The sequence below is a fragment of the Podarcis melisellensis genome (genome assembly GCF_964234715.1).
Source record: "Podarcis melisellensis genome assembly, chromosome: 4".
Taxonomy (NCBI): Eukaryota; Metazoa; Chordata; class Lepidosauria; order Squamata; family Lacertidae; genus Podarcis; species Podarcis melisellensis.
This window is the reverse complement of record NC_138531.1, coordinates 91,395,433-91,410,518: the sequence shown is the minus strand read 5'-3', so window position 1 is coordinate 91,410,518 and position 15,086 is coordinate 91,395,433. Positions and strand designations below refer to the sequence as shown.

Genomic DNA, 15,086 nt, shown 5'->3' with positions numbered 1-15,086 from the left:
AGTAGATTTTGGGGGGGGGCATTGCAGAGACCACAGGAGGGATGGAGGAAGAGCTAAATCAGGGGTCAGCAACCTTTTTCAGCTGTGGGCCGGTCCACTGTCCCTCAGACCATATGGTTGGCCGGACTATATATATTTTTTGGGGGGAGGGGGGAATGAACGAATTCCTATGCCCCACAAATAACCTAGAGATGGATTTTAAATAAAAGCACACCTTCTACTCATGTAAAAACACGCTGATTCCCGGACGGTCTGTGGGCTGGATTGAGAAGGCCTTAGTTTGCCTACCCCTGAGCTAAACTCTCTCTCTCTTCTCATACCCAATGGTTCCACTACTGCTCAGGTTCTTCCTGCTTCAACTGCTTGTTTTGGTTTGGATTTTTAAAAACAACAACAATAACAATGCACTTTAAATATATTCATGCAATGAACATCTTACCTGGTTTGGCTCTAACGCCTAGAAGAGTTTTGCTGGCTCTGGCATTTTATGATATGTGTGTGTGTGTGTGTATTCATGCAATATATATTCATGCAATGAATATACACACACCTCTGAGAATATATATATATATATATTGCCATTCTTCACTCCTGCTTCCCTTGTTTTCGTTAAATCTGCAAATTCCTGTCTGCTCTGTGTAACGCAATGCACGATTTAATGATGCATCCCCTCAGCAATACATTAAAAACAACAACCTTGGATAAGGGATTCATGGTTTTGTTTCCAGTAATGAAAACTCCCCAAAAATGTATGCAATGAAGCATGGGTCTCCAGAGAGCCTTTCCAAAGAACCACTCCCATCACTCGCTATGTTTGCAGATATTCTTTCTGAGGTCGCCAAGGCAAGTGCATTAGGCCCTGAAATTTGAAAACCAAACATTTGTAATTGTTTAGCTCTTTGGGGGAAGGCTTAAGCTAACAAGCTCTCCTCCTGACAAAGGGCCAGTAATGACAGAGGGCTCTGCCTGAGCCTGCACTTCATTTCTCCAAGCACAGATCATAATTAACCATCCGAGGGGTTGAAGTAACGGCAGTGACTAATTGCCGCTTTTTATGGGTTGGCTCTTGCATGTACGTGCAAAGGCCTGGCTAATTGTTACAGGGTTTTGTTTTCTGTTCTTTAAAAAACCCAAATAGCCAATAATTTCTTTCCTCCTGCAAGTACTCTTAATGTGAAGTGGAGGAAGAAGAGGAGAATGGGGAACCAGACAAGAGAGTCAAGATGGATTTGTCTTGAAATAATTTGCAAGCACAAAGCAGAAGATAATAAGCCACCTACCTTTGCTGAGAAACCATCGCATGTTTTAAGCCAGACCTTTGAATGAGAGCCAAAAGGTGCCCTTTCCAAGGCATTTTTATGAATCCACTGCAAAAACACACCCTTAAACCACGAGGATCTCAAGGTCCGTATAGTTAAAGCTATGGTTTTCCCAGTAGTGATGTATGGAAGTGAGAGCTGGACCATAAAGAAGGCTGATCGCCGAAGAATTGATGCTTGTGAATTATGGTGCTGGAGGAGACTCTTGAGAGTCCCATGGACTGCAAGAAGATCAAACCTATCCATTCTGAAGGAAATCAGCCCAGAGTGCTCACTAGAAGGACAGATCCTGAAGCTGAGGCTCCAAGACTTTAGCCACCTCATGAGAAGAGAAGACTCCCTGGAAAAGACCCTGATGTTGGGAAAGATGGAGGGCGCAAGGAGAAGGGGACGACAGAGGACGAGATGGTTGGATAGTGTTCTTGAAGCTACCAGCATGAGTTTGACCAAAGTGTGGGAGGCAGTGGAAGACAGGAGTGCCTGGCGTGCTCTGGTCCATGGGGTCACGAAGAGTCGGACACGACTAATCAACTAAACAACAACAACTGGCTTTAATTGTGGCTTCCTGGCTTATTTCTTTTCTTCACACTGTGTAGGAGCAAAGCAGAAGCGATCGGGGAGCGTGCATCAGAAACCACGATAAGCGGGAAAGCCAGATTTATTGTGCCATGCAAATGCGGCCAATGAAGACAAAAGTTTTTTTGCAAGTTGGCTAGAGGTGACGGGTCATATGGGGTGCAGTCTTTGGCAGAAATCATTTAGCTTCTTGAGAGAAATAACTGCTTCAGTGGCTGGAAGCGTACAGAAAGCAGATGTATCTGAAGAAAGGAAGCCTTTTTTATGAAAGGAAACTAAAGAAGTGGGGAAAGGAATTTTGGCTCCCTTTTCCATAAACATGAAACCCACATATCTCAGGAATGGCTCCCTCCTGTTGCAACAACCCTCTTCTCATAACAGTAAAAAAAGAGAGGGGGGAAAAGATGATCTTTCAATCCAGCTAGAATTTTATTGCCAATGAAGAAAATTGCTTGTCGTAGCATTGTGTTCTCTGTCTGTTCTTGAAATCAGCTTAATGAATGTATTGGGATAACTAGTTAAGTGTTTCCAGTATATAAACAATGCTGTCTCTGTAAAGGCCCAGCACAGATCTAACTTGCCTGATCATAGTTAGGAGACTATGATCAGGAGGAGACAGGGGGTTCGTGAGTTCCCTCCCTGCTTCATGGATCTTTCAAAATCAGATTATATGGCAGGATGGGAGTAGTACAGACAGGGTTTTGTGTGTGCGTGGGTGGGTGGGTATACAGTGGTACCTCAGGTTACAGACGCTTCAGGTTACAGACTCCGCTAACCCAGAAATAATATCTCTGGTTAAGAACTTTGCTTCAGGATGAGAACAAGATGTGGCGGCAGCGGGAGGCCCCATTAGCTAAAGTGGTACCTCAGGTTAAGAACAGTTTCAGGTAAAGAACGGACCTCCGGAACGAATTAAGTTCTTAACCCGAGGTACCACTGTATTCTGCACCATGTCATTGACACAGTAACAGTGCACTAGAAATTTATTTATATTGGACTGTCCACATATCATGCTCTTTATTCGTTGTTCTACAATGTTCCCTCGGGACCATCTGCATGCGAAAGCAGCTGCTGTGTCACTGAGCTACAGCCCATTACCATGGAGAATGGGGTTAAGAAACTCTTTTCCTCTGCCTCAATTCAAACTGGAGTGGATCGGTGCCGCTATCCCTTCAGGCTTTGCAGAACTGGGGGGAAAGACACAAAATGTCCCTGGTTCAGTCCCAGGCATCTTGTGGTAGAGCTGGGAGAGGCTTCTGTCTGAAACTAATCGGTTCTGATTTTTTCGTGGTTTCCCCAAACCCATTCTGATTTTGTGAACTGCAGCCATCAGAGAGCCAGCATTATATCCTCTCCCGGCCAAATCTGACGGGACAAGAACTTTTCTAAGGAAGGAAGAAAAATGCTTAACATAAACAAGAAGAGCATTATTTCTCAAGTGAAAACCACCCCTTTTAATCGTGATAAAAGAGGAAGTTTCTAGGGGGTCGAGAAGCAGATAATTGGAAAAAGATGTCTTGAGAAGGCAGCTTCCAAAAGAGCTGGAACTGAATTATTGGCAGAGGAACCTTTGCAGAGGAAGTCTTGCCTTCTTTGTGAATTAGGAAAACAACTGCACTTTGAGGAGCTAGTAGCAGGTGAGGGAACCTGTGACTCCCGCCCAGACCTTGTGGGACTCCAGCTCTTATCAGCCCCACCCACCATGGCCAAAATCCTGCGAACCCCCAAAGGAAGAAGGCTCAGAGCCCGGGAAGCGGTGGTGGGACAATAATGAGTGGTCAGAGGGAGAAGAGGGAGGAGACTGGGAAGAGGAGGAGTCAGAAGCTGAAGAGATAACAGGGCTTAGTGAGCTGGGAGAGTCTGTGCCAGAGAGAAGTCCAGCATCAGAGGCAGAAGCTGAAGCAGTGGAGAGGGATGAGGGAGGACAAGAGGCAGAGATGAGTCAGGCTGGTGCAGTCACAGATGTCTCCCCCTCCGGCTGCAATAAGCTTCCCTTCCCCCCTGGTCTCCAGGTCTCCCAGAACCAGAAGAGGCATGAAGAGGGAAGAGCAGAGACACACGCAGGCGCAAGTCTCAGATTGCTTAGGAAGGGCCCAGGAGAGAAGGAGACTTAGGCAGCTGTGGGGAGGTGGGGACCTTCAGTCTCCACAACTGCCTCACAGGGGCAAGACCTACTAAGAAGAGAAGAGAATAAGAGTTTGGATTTGATATCCCGCTTTATCACTACCCTTAGGAGTCTCAAAGCAACTAACATTCTCCTTTCCCTTCCTCCCCCACAACAAACACTCTGTGAGGTGAGTGGGGCTGAGAGACTGCAGAGAGTGTGACTAGCCCAAGGTTACCCAGCAGCTGCATGTGTAGGAGCGGAGACGCGAACCCGGTTCACCAGATTACGAGTTAACTGCTCTTAACCACTACACCACACTGGCTCTCTAAGAAGAGTTGCTGTGCTCATTAGGCCTGGCACTCCTGAGCAGACTTTGTTTCTTCTAATAAACTTCACTTACTCAGTGTGATTTATTGCTGGCTCATGCCTGAGAAGTGAGGACGTATTCAATGAAATAGAGTTACATTTGTGTACTGAAAGCAACAACAGTGAATGCCAACTGTATTCACTGGATTGACTTCTGTTCTGGGTATGGGACACAGGGGCAGAGCTCCGCCACTGGGGGGTGGAGAGCAGGTGGGGGCAGGGCTGGCGTGTATCCCGGGGGTCTGGCGCTCAGGTGGGGGGCAGCCGCAATGGCACCCCACCGGGATTGCGCTGCCGGGGTCACTGCGCTCACTCCGCACTCCTCTTCCTTCGCCAGTGATGGGACAAAATAGGCGAACACCAGCAATTTCTGCTCATTTCTTTGAATTCTCTGACACTCCTACTGCTGAGATTACAAAACGGCTCGTAATCTATTGACAGAGCAAACTGGGGATATAATGACAGCCTCCCCAAGCCTGGTCCCATCCAGATTTTTTTCCATTACAGTTCCCATCAGCCCCAGCTGTTCTGATGGGAGTTGTAGTCCAAAACATCTGGAGGGCACCAGGTTTGGAAAGGCTGGCCCTGGGAAGAAAGCCTGAAATGAACACAGCCAGATGTAATTTGATTCAGATTTGTAAACTGGCCATTGCTAATGGAATCCTGGGGAGTACTGGTTACCTGATATACGACATTGGAAAGTTGAAAAAACAGCTGGTTATACTTCTGCATTCTGCACCACAGGCACAATTATTCTGCATTATTAATTATACACTTAGTGTTCTACTAAGAGCTGTACTAAGAATAAAATTGGCAGGTCTCTAACAGAATGGCTGATAATCTCCATAAAGCAAGCCAAGAGGGTGTATCCATTGTTATATTGAATATATTCATTCCATGTTTTTCCTATTAATTGTCTAAGGCTGCTTACATTAGCAATGTAAAACCCATAAACCAACCATAAAGCAATAGAGACACCATCCAATAAAAACAAGGGTTAAAGCCAACAGCAGGAAGACAAAAAACAACAAAAGCGTTAGAACCAGAAGCAAGCTCAATGGCAGGAGAATAAAATGAGCTTTACCTGGTGCCTGAAAAGTGAGCAGTATAGTCACCAGGAACACTTGCCTGGGGAGAGCTTTCCAAAACTGGGGTGCCACCACTGAGAAGGCCCTGTCTTCAACAAACACCTGCCTAACCTCTGATGGAAGGGTCACTGGAAGCAGGGCCTCTGAGGATGATCTCAGAGAAAAGGCAGCTTCATATAAGAGATGATACTTCAGGAACTAGCCATTACAGTCAGTCTCCAGTTCTGGAAGTGTTATGCTTCTGAATACTGAAGCAGAAGTAGGCAGAGTGCTGTAGCACTCAGATCCTTCTTCCAGGCTTCCCACAGGCATCTGGTGAAAAGAGGTTGCTGGGGCCGTTTGGCCTGATCCAGCAGGACTCTTCTCCAGTCAATGTTCACAAAGCAATGTAGGGTTAGTTTAAGAAGATTGTGAAACAAATCCAATACATATCAACTGAGTTCCCTCTTCCTCAGGGGCTACTTTTAAAAGCACAGAGAATCTATACCAAGGATGAGTAATCTGCAGTTGTCCAAAAGTTGCTGCCTGCATAAGAACAGTCTGCTGGAGCAGTTAGGATCATAGAGTTGGACGGGACCACGAGGGTCATCTAGTCCAACCCCCTAGTGTTTTGCCCAACGTGGGGCTTGGACTCAGAACCCTGAGATTAAGGGTTTAATGCTCTGCCAATGGAGAGTTGCCCATCTCGTCCAGCACTTTGTTCTCCCAGCGGCCAACCAGACGCCACTCCTGGAAAACTTGCAAGCTGAATCTGAGTGCAACGGTGCTCTTCCTAGCTGTGATTCCCAGCAACTGGAATCTGATAGTACTGTCCTAGCTCAACCTGGACACTGTTCCACAGAACAGGGGCAGCCACAGTGAAGGCCCCGCTGCAATGGAAGGGGCTTCTGATATTTTAGGGAGCTGAAGGGTAAATCCTCCCACAGAATGCAGTGACCACGTGCCTTGGAAAGTTAGCTCCCCTGGCCCTACTTGACCTTTCCTTATAAAAGGAAGCAGGAAGAAGCTGCTGGCAGGCTGATTGACAGCTCTCGTTAAGGGCTCTTTGGCTGTCCTAAACCTGCCACCTTTGCCTTGACTCTTGCGAAGTTTGCCACCCAGGTGCCGGCAAGTCCCCTGCCCATGGTCTGCAGGCATGGTTCACAGGCATAGCGATTTCTGTCTCCTGACGCAGAAAAAAGGTATTTGCTCAACCAGCCCTCATGACAAATCACACAGCAAACGCTGTTTACCCCCAAGGGTTGAACAGCAAGACAACAAGAATCTTAAAGGTTATTGAACTGACAGAGGAGGGCTCAAGTGAGAATGTTTTTGCAGTTAAATTTAGCTAGATTGCACTGTCCTGTTCTTGAACAAAACTGCTCTTGTTTTGCAGGAATTCTCCCCAGCATGCCATTAAGCAAACACATGCAAACTGTTTTTGATAGCTGCATCGTTTCATCAAGAATCATGAAGGGTGTTTCTTTTTTTTCTTGAGGGCCACCCACATTAAGAGGCGTACCAATGACAAAAGGAACATTCGTTTCCAATTAAGCATGGGGTGGCGGGTGGGGTGGCACAATGATGGGATAAGAGAGATAAAAATAGGCCCGTCTACTCACCGAGGCCTTCTGAAAGCCAGCCCATACTGCTGACAGGCCAAGCCGACGGTGGGAGTGTATACTATAGGCATGAATCTTTCTATGTCCGACGTGAGGACCCGGTAGAACAGCTTCTCATTTCGGTCTTGGAGCGTCATAAGGATGATATACCTGGCAGGGGGCAGCGGGAGGGGGGAAGAGGGGGAAGAAAAACATAAGAGAGGCATTGCTGATACTAAGCAGAAGCAACAGAGACAGTTCTCTGCCATCCCAACCCATGCTTCCGCCATCTCAACCCATGCTTCCGCCATCTCAACCCATGCTTCTTATAGCTGCTATTAGGCAAGAGGTTCCATGTTTAATCTCTGGTAGCCCCCAGGTAGGGCTAAGAGAGCCTTACTCCCAGGTAAGTGAGCACAGGACTACAGCCTAAGATTCCAAGCAGACAGAGCTCCTTGCCCCTCCCCAGTCCTTGGAAAACCAAACAAATTACAGAGAGATGTAAAGATGGTATACAAGAAATATGTAAAACAACTAAGCAAGTATTAGAAATCACACCAGAACTGGCCCTACTAAACATCTTCCAAGACCACAATGCCCATTTACACCACAAAGAACTCATAACCCACCCACTTTCAGCAGCCAGAAACACCATAACCAGACACTGGAAAAACCTGTCAGGAGTAAGCATGGACCAATGGTACCAAATAGAAACAGCCCTACTAGAAAAATTAACCAATAAACTGAAACTGGGACGGGGACAAACAGAAGAAGACGCCTTTACCCCGGTATGGCTCCCCTTCATCACATACACAGCCCAACAAGAGAATGACAGTAATCCACCAACAGCATACAAATCAATATGGCTAACCTGATCCAAAACACCCACCCACCCCACTCACACATGAAAACAAAGATCACCACAGCCAATCACAAATGAACAACCACACCCTAGGCCAACCCCGACCTCTCTCACCACCAAAGGAACACAAGTGAACAGCAGAGAACCTGCATAAGCAACACTGACCCCAAACCCTACATACATTAAGCAAAATAGAAACATCGTCACCCGACCCCCCCCTCACCCATCTTCCCCCCCCTCCACCCCCCTCCCCCTTTTCTTCCTAATGTCTCAACAAATGAAACTGAAAAATGTTACATGGAAAAAATACAAGAGAGAGACATTACAGTGGTGCCTCGCAAGACGAAAATAATTCGTTCCACAAGTCTCTTCGTCTAGCGTTTTTTTTGTCTTGCAAAGCACGGCCATTAGCGGCTTAGCGCTATTAGTGGCTATTAGCGGCTTAGCGGCTTAGAAAAAGGGGGGAAGGAAAAAAACTCGCAAGAACTCGCAAGACGTTTTCGTCTTGCAAAGCAAGCCCATAGGTAAATTCGTCTTGCGAAGCACCTCAAAAACGGAAAACTCTTTCGTCTAGCGAGTTTTTCGTCTTGCGAGGCATTCGTCTTGTGGGGCACCACTGTACACATTCTTCTGTAAATCAAGAAAATCTTTAATAAAAATACAAAAAAGAAGAAAAGAAATGTAAAGATGGTAGGATAAATTATGCAAAGCAAGAGAAGCCATGGCTTCTGTGCAATTTTGTTTATTTATTATTAACTCCTCGGTGAGTTGGGGGTGGGTGGGTGGGGTGAACATCCCTCCATCCTCTAACCAGAGAAAGGCTACCTGCCAGTTTTATTACGTGGTGAGGAATACAGAACTCTTGGTGTTGGAGAAGGGATTGTGAGAGCATCACGCATGAGGTCATGTGGGATCAAGGTGAATCAAGGTGAGGGAAAGCGATGGCAACTCCACAAACAATAATAAGGATATGGTAGGGGGATGGTCCCCATTTCATTTCAGGCTGGAAGCAGAAACATTGGCTGCATTGAAAGCAACTACCTTTTCCTACTCTACTTCCTCCACAAACGCTAGTGTATAAAGCCCTAAATCACTTAGGCCCCAAATATCTGTGAGACCACCTCCTTCTCTTAGAGACCACCTCTTTCCTTTTGGGTGTTGCGATCAGCAGAGGAGGTCCTCTTGGCAGTTCCAACACCCTTAGAAGCCTGGGGTGGTGTTGGCCCAGGAGAGGGCCTTCTCTGTGGTAGCCCTAAGTTGGAGAACTCTCTCCTCATAGAGGTGCACCTGGGACCTTCATTGCACAACTTTCATAGTATGCAGAAGACGCACCCTTTCATCCTGATCTTTGAGATATATTTCTTCCCTGAGATATATATGTTTGAACCCACTCTAGTTGCATTTGCCATTTCTTTTAAACTGTTTTTAATGGGGACCTTCTAACCACTGTCAGCCATCTGCTATTGCAAACAATGTAAGGCATGCTGTCATATTGCAGGTTTCTCTGCCACCCACAGAGTTCTTCGGGGTGAGCAACCTTATCTTACTATCTCCTAACGTTTAGCTCCAGCCACAGCCCCTTGCCTAGCGCTCTCGCCTCACATCTTGCTTACTTGTCTAGATCGCTGGATTTGGTCTCGTAGCTTTTGAGGACGCGGAGAACTTGAACGTCTTGGCTCAGGAAGCAAGGAGGGAGCAGGCCGTGGATTCCCAGCTGAAGCCTCTCTTCGAGGGTAAAGGCCATTCCCTAGGAAGGAAGAGAAGATGTGTTGAAGCAGTTATGGAATGGAGAGGCTCTCTTAACAGAAAGGAAGTATTATTAGATTTCCACTTTGGTGGACTCTCTTTGGGATACGCCACAAAGAATAAGAACTTCTTGGGAGGCATTTTGAGTCCTCCAACCCTCTTGCATTCTCACGACAACCTTCTGAGGTGAGTGAAGCTGAGGCTAAGGCCAGCAGGTGAGTTTCAGGGCTCTGCAGAGAACTGAGCCAGCCTAAACTCTGTGTCAGGGATGGATCAACTCTGGACTACAAATCCCATCATCCCTGACCACTGGCCATGCCAGCTGGGGGCTGATGGGAGTTGGAGTGTAACAACACCTGGGGGATGGTCACAGCTTCCTCACTCTTGACACAGGGTGCTCCCAAACAACCTTTTTATTCAACGTTCACTCTGCTTTGGCTGCAGGGAGATCAGAGGACATTGGACTCAGCTGTATGGCTGCAAATAAATTGTTTTAAGCGTGTTTTAAGTGCAAGATACGATGTGAAACTAGATGGCCTTATGGAAAATTCAATGTATTTTTTAAAAACACTTTTAAAAAAGCATTTTCAAAGCGGTTTTTATATGTGTCTAGATTCCACCATTGACTACTGAACGAGTGCACATTCTGATTTGTTTCCAATGCATAGCCCTGGCCCACACTTTCTAATGCATTTCCCCATTACTTTCCTTACAGCAGAAAGTCTGACCTTTCGGGAAAGGAGATTGGTTGCGAATGAGCACCCAATCATCAATGGTTGTGCAATTGACCGGGCATAGCTCATTTGGTAGAGCATGAGCCTTTTAATCTCAGGGTCAAGGGTTCAAGCCCCACGCTGGGCAAACAACTCCTGCATTACACAGGTTGGACCACATGACCTTTGTGGTACCTTCCAACTCTACAATTCTATTATTCTAATCTGAATTTGCCAGTATGTCCTATTTTTAAATCTCACCCAAAACCAACATCACCCTGAAAGTGCTCACAGGCTTCAAAACGGTTCATATCCCTGTTCAGCCATGAATCTCACTGGCTAAGGCCCAGGTTTTTTTTAAGGATTTTGCTTCATGTGGTCAACCATTCCTGTTTTTATTTGTTTACAATAAATAAAAGCTCAGTTTCTACATGTCTTCTCTAAGTAAAACTTAGCAGGCTGCCATTCAATAGGTCTGCTTTTGAGAAGAACTAACATTTGCTACAAATCCAGTGTTTCGCAAGAAACAAGAGGAATTAATCATAACACGATAGAGCTTGCTACGCTTCTGAGTGCTATGCAATAAATTTGTTATCACAGCATGCTAGGGTTATAAATCAGGTTGGAGAGAGATACACATGATTCTACATGGTTTTCTGATATTACCCTCAAACTCAGGAAAATAGGGATTGCATTAGATTCCCTTCTTCTATTTGATGAGTCACAAATCATCTCTCTCATCAAGCAGAGGCTGCTAGGTCATGGAAATCCAAAAACTACCAGACTTTTGTATGTTAACCTGCCTGCTTAGAATTGCAGCCCCACCATGGAGTAATGCCTAATTACTTCTATAATTTAGATACTCCATCACAGAGCTTTTATGCTATCTTGTCTAAATGCATTCCCCTCATCTGTATCATTTGGAAGGTTTCAACAAATCCCCTTCCAGAACAGATTTTCTGTTCCTGTAATAAGAAAAAACCAGATACAATGCATCACATCGTTTTAGACTGCCCTCACCCATCGCAGAGATCTCCTAGTGACTCCCTTACAGTTCAAAATATTGACTTACAAAGAGTCTGTAATCAAAGATTTGCTGAGGGATGATACTCCTGAAACTACCAATATTGTTTCGGGGTACAGTGGTACCTCGGGTTATATACGCTTCAGGTTACAGACACTTCAGGTTACCAATTCTGCTAACTCAGAAATAGTACCTCAGGTTAAGAACTTTGCTTCAGGATGAGAACAGAAATCGTACTCCGGCGGTGCGGCGGCAGCAGGAGGCCCCATTAGCTAAAGTGGTGCTTCAGGTTAAGAACAGTTTCAGGTTAAGAACAGACCTCCAGAACGAATTAAGTACTTAACCCGAGGTACCACTGTACTTAGCCAAGATCTTTAAAGCTAAATCTAAAGTTGCCCAATTTATTCAATGGTGGCTATTTAGTCTTTTATATATTGTATGGATTACCAATGTATTTCATGACTTTGTATGATTTTACTGTTTTAACTTATGCCAATAAAGGCTAGTAGTAGTCGTATAAATCAGTTTGTCAATCAGCTTTGCAGTGGCTTAACATCTTTGACCTGCTCAGTGTTTTCTTTCTTTTAAAAAATGTTTAGGGGTACTCTCATTATCCTCCTCGTATTGAAATACTGCCCCTCAATGAGGCCAAACTTAGATTCACAAAATGTTTAGGGGTATGCGAACCTCTGCGTCCCCCCAGAAAAAAAGCGCTGGACCTGCTAATATTGTTATAAGAGAGAGAGAGAATGAGAGTTTATTCAGGCTCAGGGAAGGGATGGGATTCTTCCTGCTCAAAACACTTGAGGGCTGGACACCCCTCAACCATGACATCACCCCCTTCTCCGACACCTTGGCCAGGGAGAGTCCAGCTTCCCAGGCCAAATAATCCTCACAGGGTTGAAGAGGCAGGTTAGGCCAGAAGCCTCAGTGATAAACCACAGAAGCCTCTCTAGGGGCATTTTTTATTTCAGGGCCAAGAGGAATTTCAGCCAGCTGGAAGGGAATCCCAAGAACAAAAATAGCCAGTATTTCCCTCAGGCGTGCATCCCGGTGCTGGAGCAGAGAGGTCCCAAAGGCCTCCACATCATCCAAGATGCCTTTGTGTACATTAGAGAGAGCCATTCTCTGTTTATTCCATGAGAGCACGGCCGCCATTTTGGGTGTCATGATCTCGCGCAATTCCATGCCACGATTCCCACCCCCTCCAAAAGTGGGCTGCGATCTTGCGTAGCATTCGAAAACATGCATTTTGGGGCACCGTACCCAAAAAAGGGACGCGGGTGGCGCTGTGGGTTAAACCACAGAGCCTAGGGCTTGCCGATCAGAAGCTTGGTGGTTCGAATCCCTGTGAAGGGGTGAGCTCCCGTTGCTCTGTCCCTGCTCCTGTCCACGTAGCAGTTTGAAAGCATGTAGAAATACAAGTAGATAAATAGGTACCGCTCTGGTAGGAAGGTAAACAGTGTTTCCGTGCGCTGCTCTGGTTTGCCAGAAGCGGCTTAGTCATACTGGCCACATGACCTGGAAGCTGTACGCCGGCTCCCTTGGCCAATAAAGTGAGATGAGCGCTGCAACCCCAGAGTCGGCCACAACTGGACCTAATGGTTAGGGGTCCCTTTACTTTTTACCCAAAAAAACCCGCTGGTTTTTTTAGGGGGGAATCGTGGCATGACGTGTGAGATCACGACACCCAAAATGGCCGCTATGCCCTCGTGAGAAAAAGCGGGAAGATGGCGTCTTGGAAAAATAGTGTCCTGGTTTTTCCCTTAGATGTTTTGGAGGGTATGATACACCTCTCTCTATCCTCCACGCAGGCAAGCACGAGGCCTCATCAGAGTTCAAGGGAGAATTTCGGCTAGGCAAAAACACTCCAAGATGGTAGAAAGCACAGCCAGCAAAGGAGTGGAGGACATGGGACCTGGACAGAGTCCCAAGGAAGGAGAAGGAGATCAATTGCTACTAGCCATGATGGCTGTGCTTTGCCTCCACAGTCAAAGGCAGCAATGATTCTGAATACCAGTTGCTGGAAACCACAGGACGGGAGAGTGCTTTGCTGGCAGATTCAGCTGCACACAACCTTCCTCTGAGCCAGCACGTGCTACAGAGATGACTAAACAGATCGGGATGGGCGTGCCAAAAATAATATTGTTTTCATTTAAGTTATTGCATTGGAATATTCAGAAATGAAACATACACTTTTTTTTTTAAAAAAAGAACCCATTTGAATAGGTTTCCAGGAGGTGGCGTGACTCATGGCTTCCACGTAACAACAAACAATTCAAGTGAACAGCACGTGGTAACCTATCAGGCTGAACCCAAGGAAAATATTTTTATTCAAGTATTGGCTTTGATTTATGCTCCATGGCAACCATCGCATATGATTTGCAACACTGTGGTTTTTTTTTAAAAAAAAACAACTCAGAACCTGTGTGTCTTCCCTGAAGAAATCCTGAAGAAATATTGTCTGTGCAGACAATATTGAGATAGGCGTGCTGAATGGTCTCTTTAAATTTGAAGGTTCATTATTATTCCACAAGATGTGTATTTCTTTAAAGGCCAGAGCAAACAACGTGTCCTAGTTTTACAGCTGTGAAGCAGTACAGTGGTACCTCAGGTTACATACGCTTCAGGTTACAGACTCTGCTAACCCAGAAATAATACCTCGGGTTAAGAACTTTGCTTCAGGATGAGAACAGAAATCGTGCTCCGGCGGCGTGGCAGCAGCAGGAGGCCCCATTAGCTAAAGTGGTGCTTCAGGTTAAGAATAGTTTCAGGTTCAGAACGGACCTCCGGAATGAATTAAGTACTTAACCCGAGGCACCACTGTATAGCAGGTGCTGTTAAGTTGTGGTAATTAAGCTGCTGGGTATGGTATATAAAGAGCAGCATGTAACTCTCTTTGTACCCTGGTGTATGGGAGATGCTTACTGATATATTGTAATTTAGTGTAAAAGGAGTTTTTGTTTTTGTTATTAAAACCTAGCAAAAGTTAAAAAGGTAAAGGTAAAGGTACCACTGCCCGTACGGGCCAGTCTTGACAGACTCTGGGGTTGTGCGCCCATCTCACTTAAGAGGCTGGGGGCCAGCACTGACAAGCTGCATCTGGCGAGCCAGCGCAGCACACGGAACGCCATTTTCCTTCCCGCTGGTAAGCGGTCCCTATTTATCTACTTGCACCTGAAGGTGCTTTTGAACTGCTAGGTTGGCAGGCGCTGGGACTGAACGACGGGAGCGCACCCCGCCGCGGGGATTCGAACCACCGACCTTTCGATCGGCAAGTCCTAGGCGCTGAGGCTTTAACCCACAGCGCCACCCACTGTGGTGCTTCTGCTTTTCTTGAAATGTGTGGTCTCCCCAGCACGCCTTCTGCAGCGCAACTAATCTGCAAAATAGCCAACAAGGTGGACCAATGTTCTGACTTTGTATAGGGCAGATTCCTATGTTCCTATGGGGATTTCAGTGCCTTACTTTTTAACTGGAGGCAGATTCCACGCAGCTCCCAGCACCTGCCAGCAGAGCCGTGGCAGTTCACATGCCACAAGTGGCCCAGGCACTGCTAGATTAGTGTTGACAAGCAACATGCAAGGCATCACATACCTCAGGCATTTAGCTAAATAGGAAAACCTTGAGAGGCCAATGGGAGCTAGTGCCATATGCTTCCTCCACTGTTGAAGGTCATATGACTCACAAGTGCAGAGAGCAATG

The 15,086-nt window shown here is 46.1% G+C and overlaps 1 protein-coding gene across 1 annotated transcript in view; it reads right to left on the bottom strand.

Annotated features, from left to right (window-relative positions):
* The window catches only part of ME3 (malic enzyme 3), a 94,828-nt gene that overhangs the window by 36,057 nt on the left and 43,685 nt on the right, over nt 1-15,086 (bottom strand). The window contains exons 3-4 of the mRNA XM_081909864.1: nt 9,512-9,645; nt 7,058-7,207 (exon numbers count right to left, since the gene is read on the bottom strand). Of these exons, the coding sequence (XP_081765990.1) occupies nt 7,058-7,207; nt 9,512-9,645 (284 nt within the window). The remainder of the gene's footprint in view (nt 1-7,057; nt 7,208-9,511; nt 9,646-15,086) is intronic.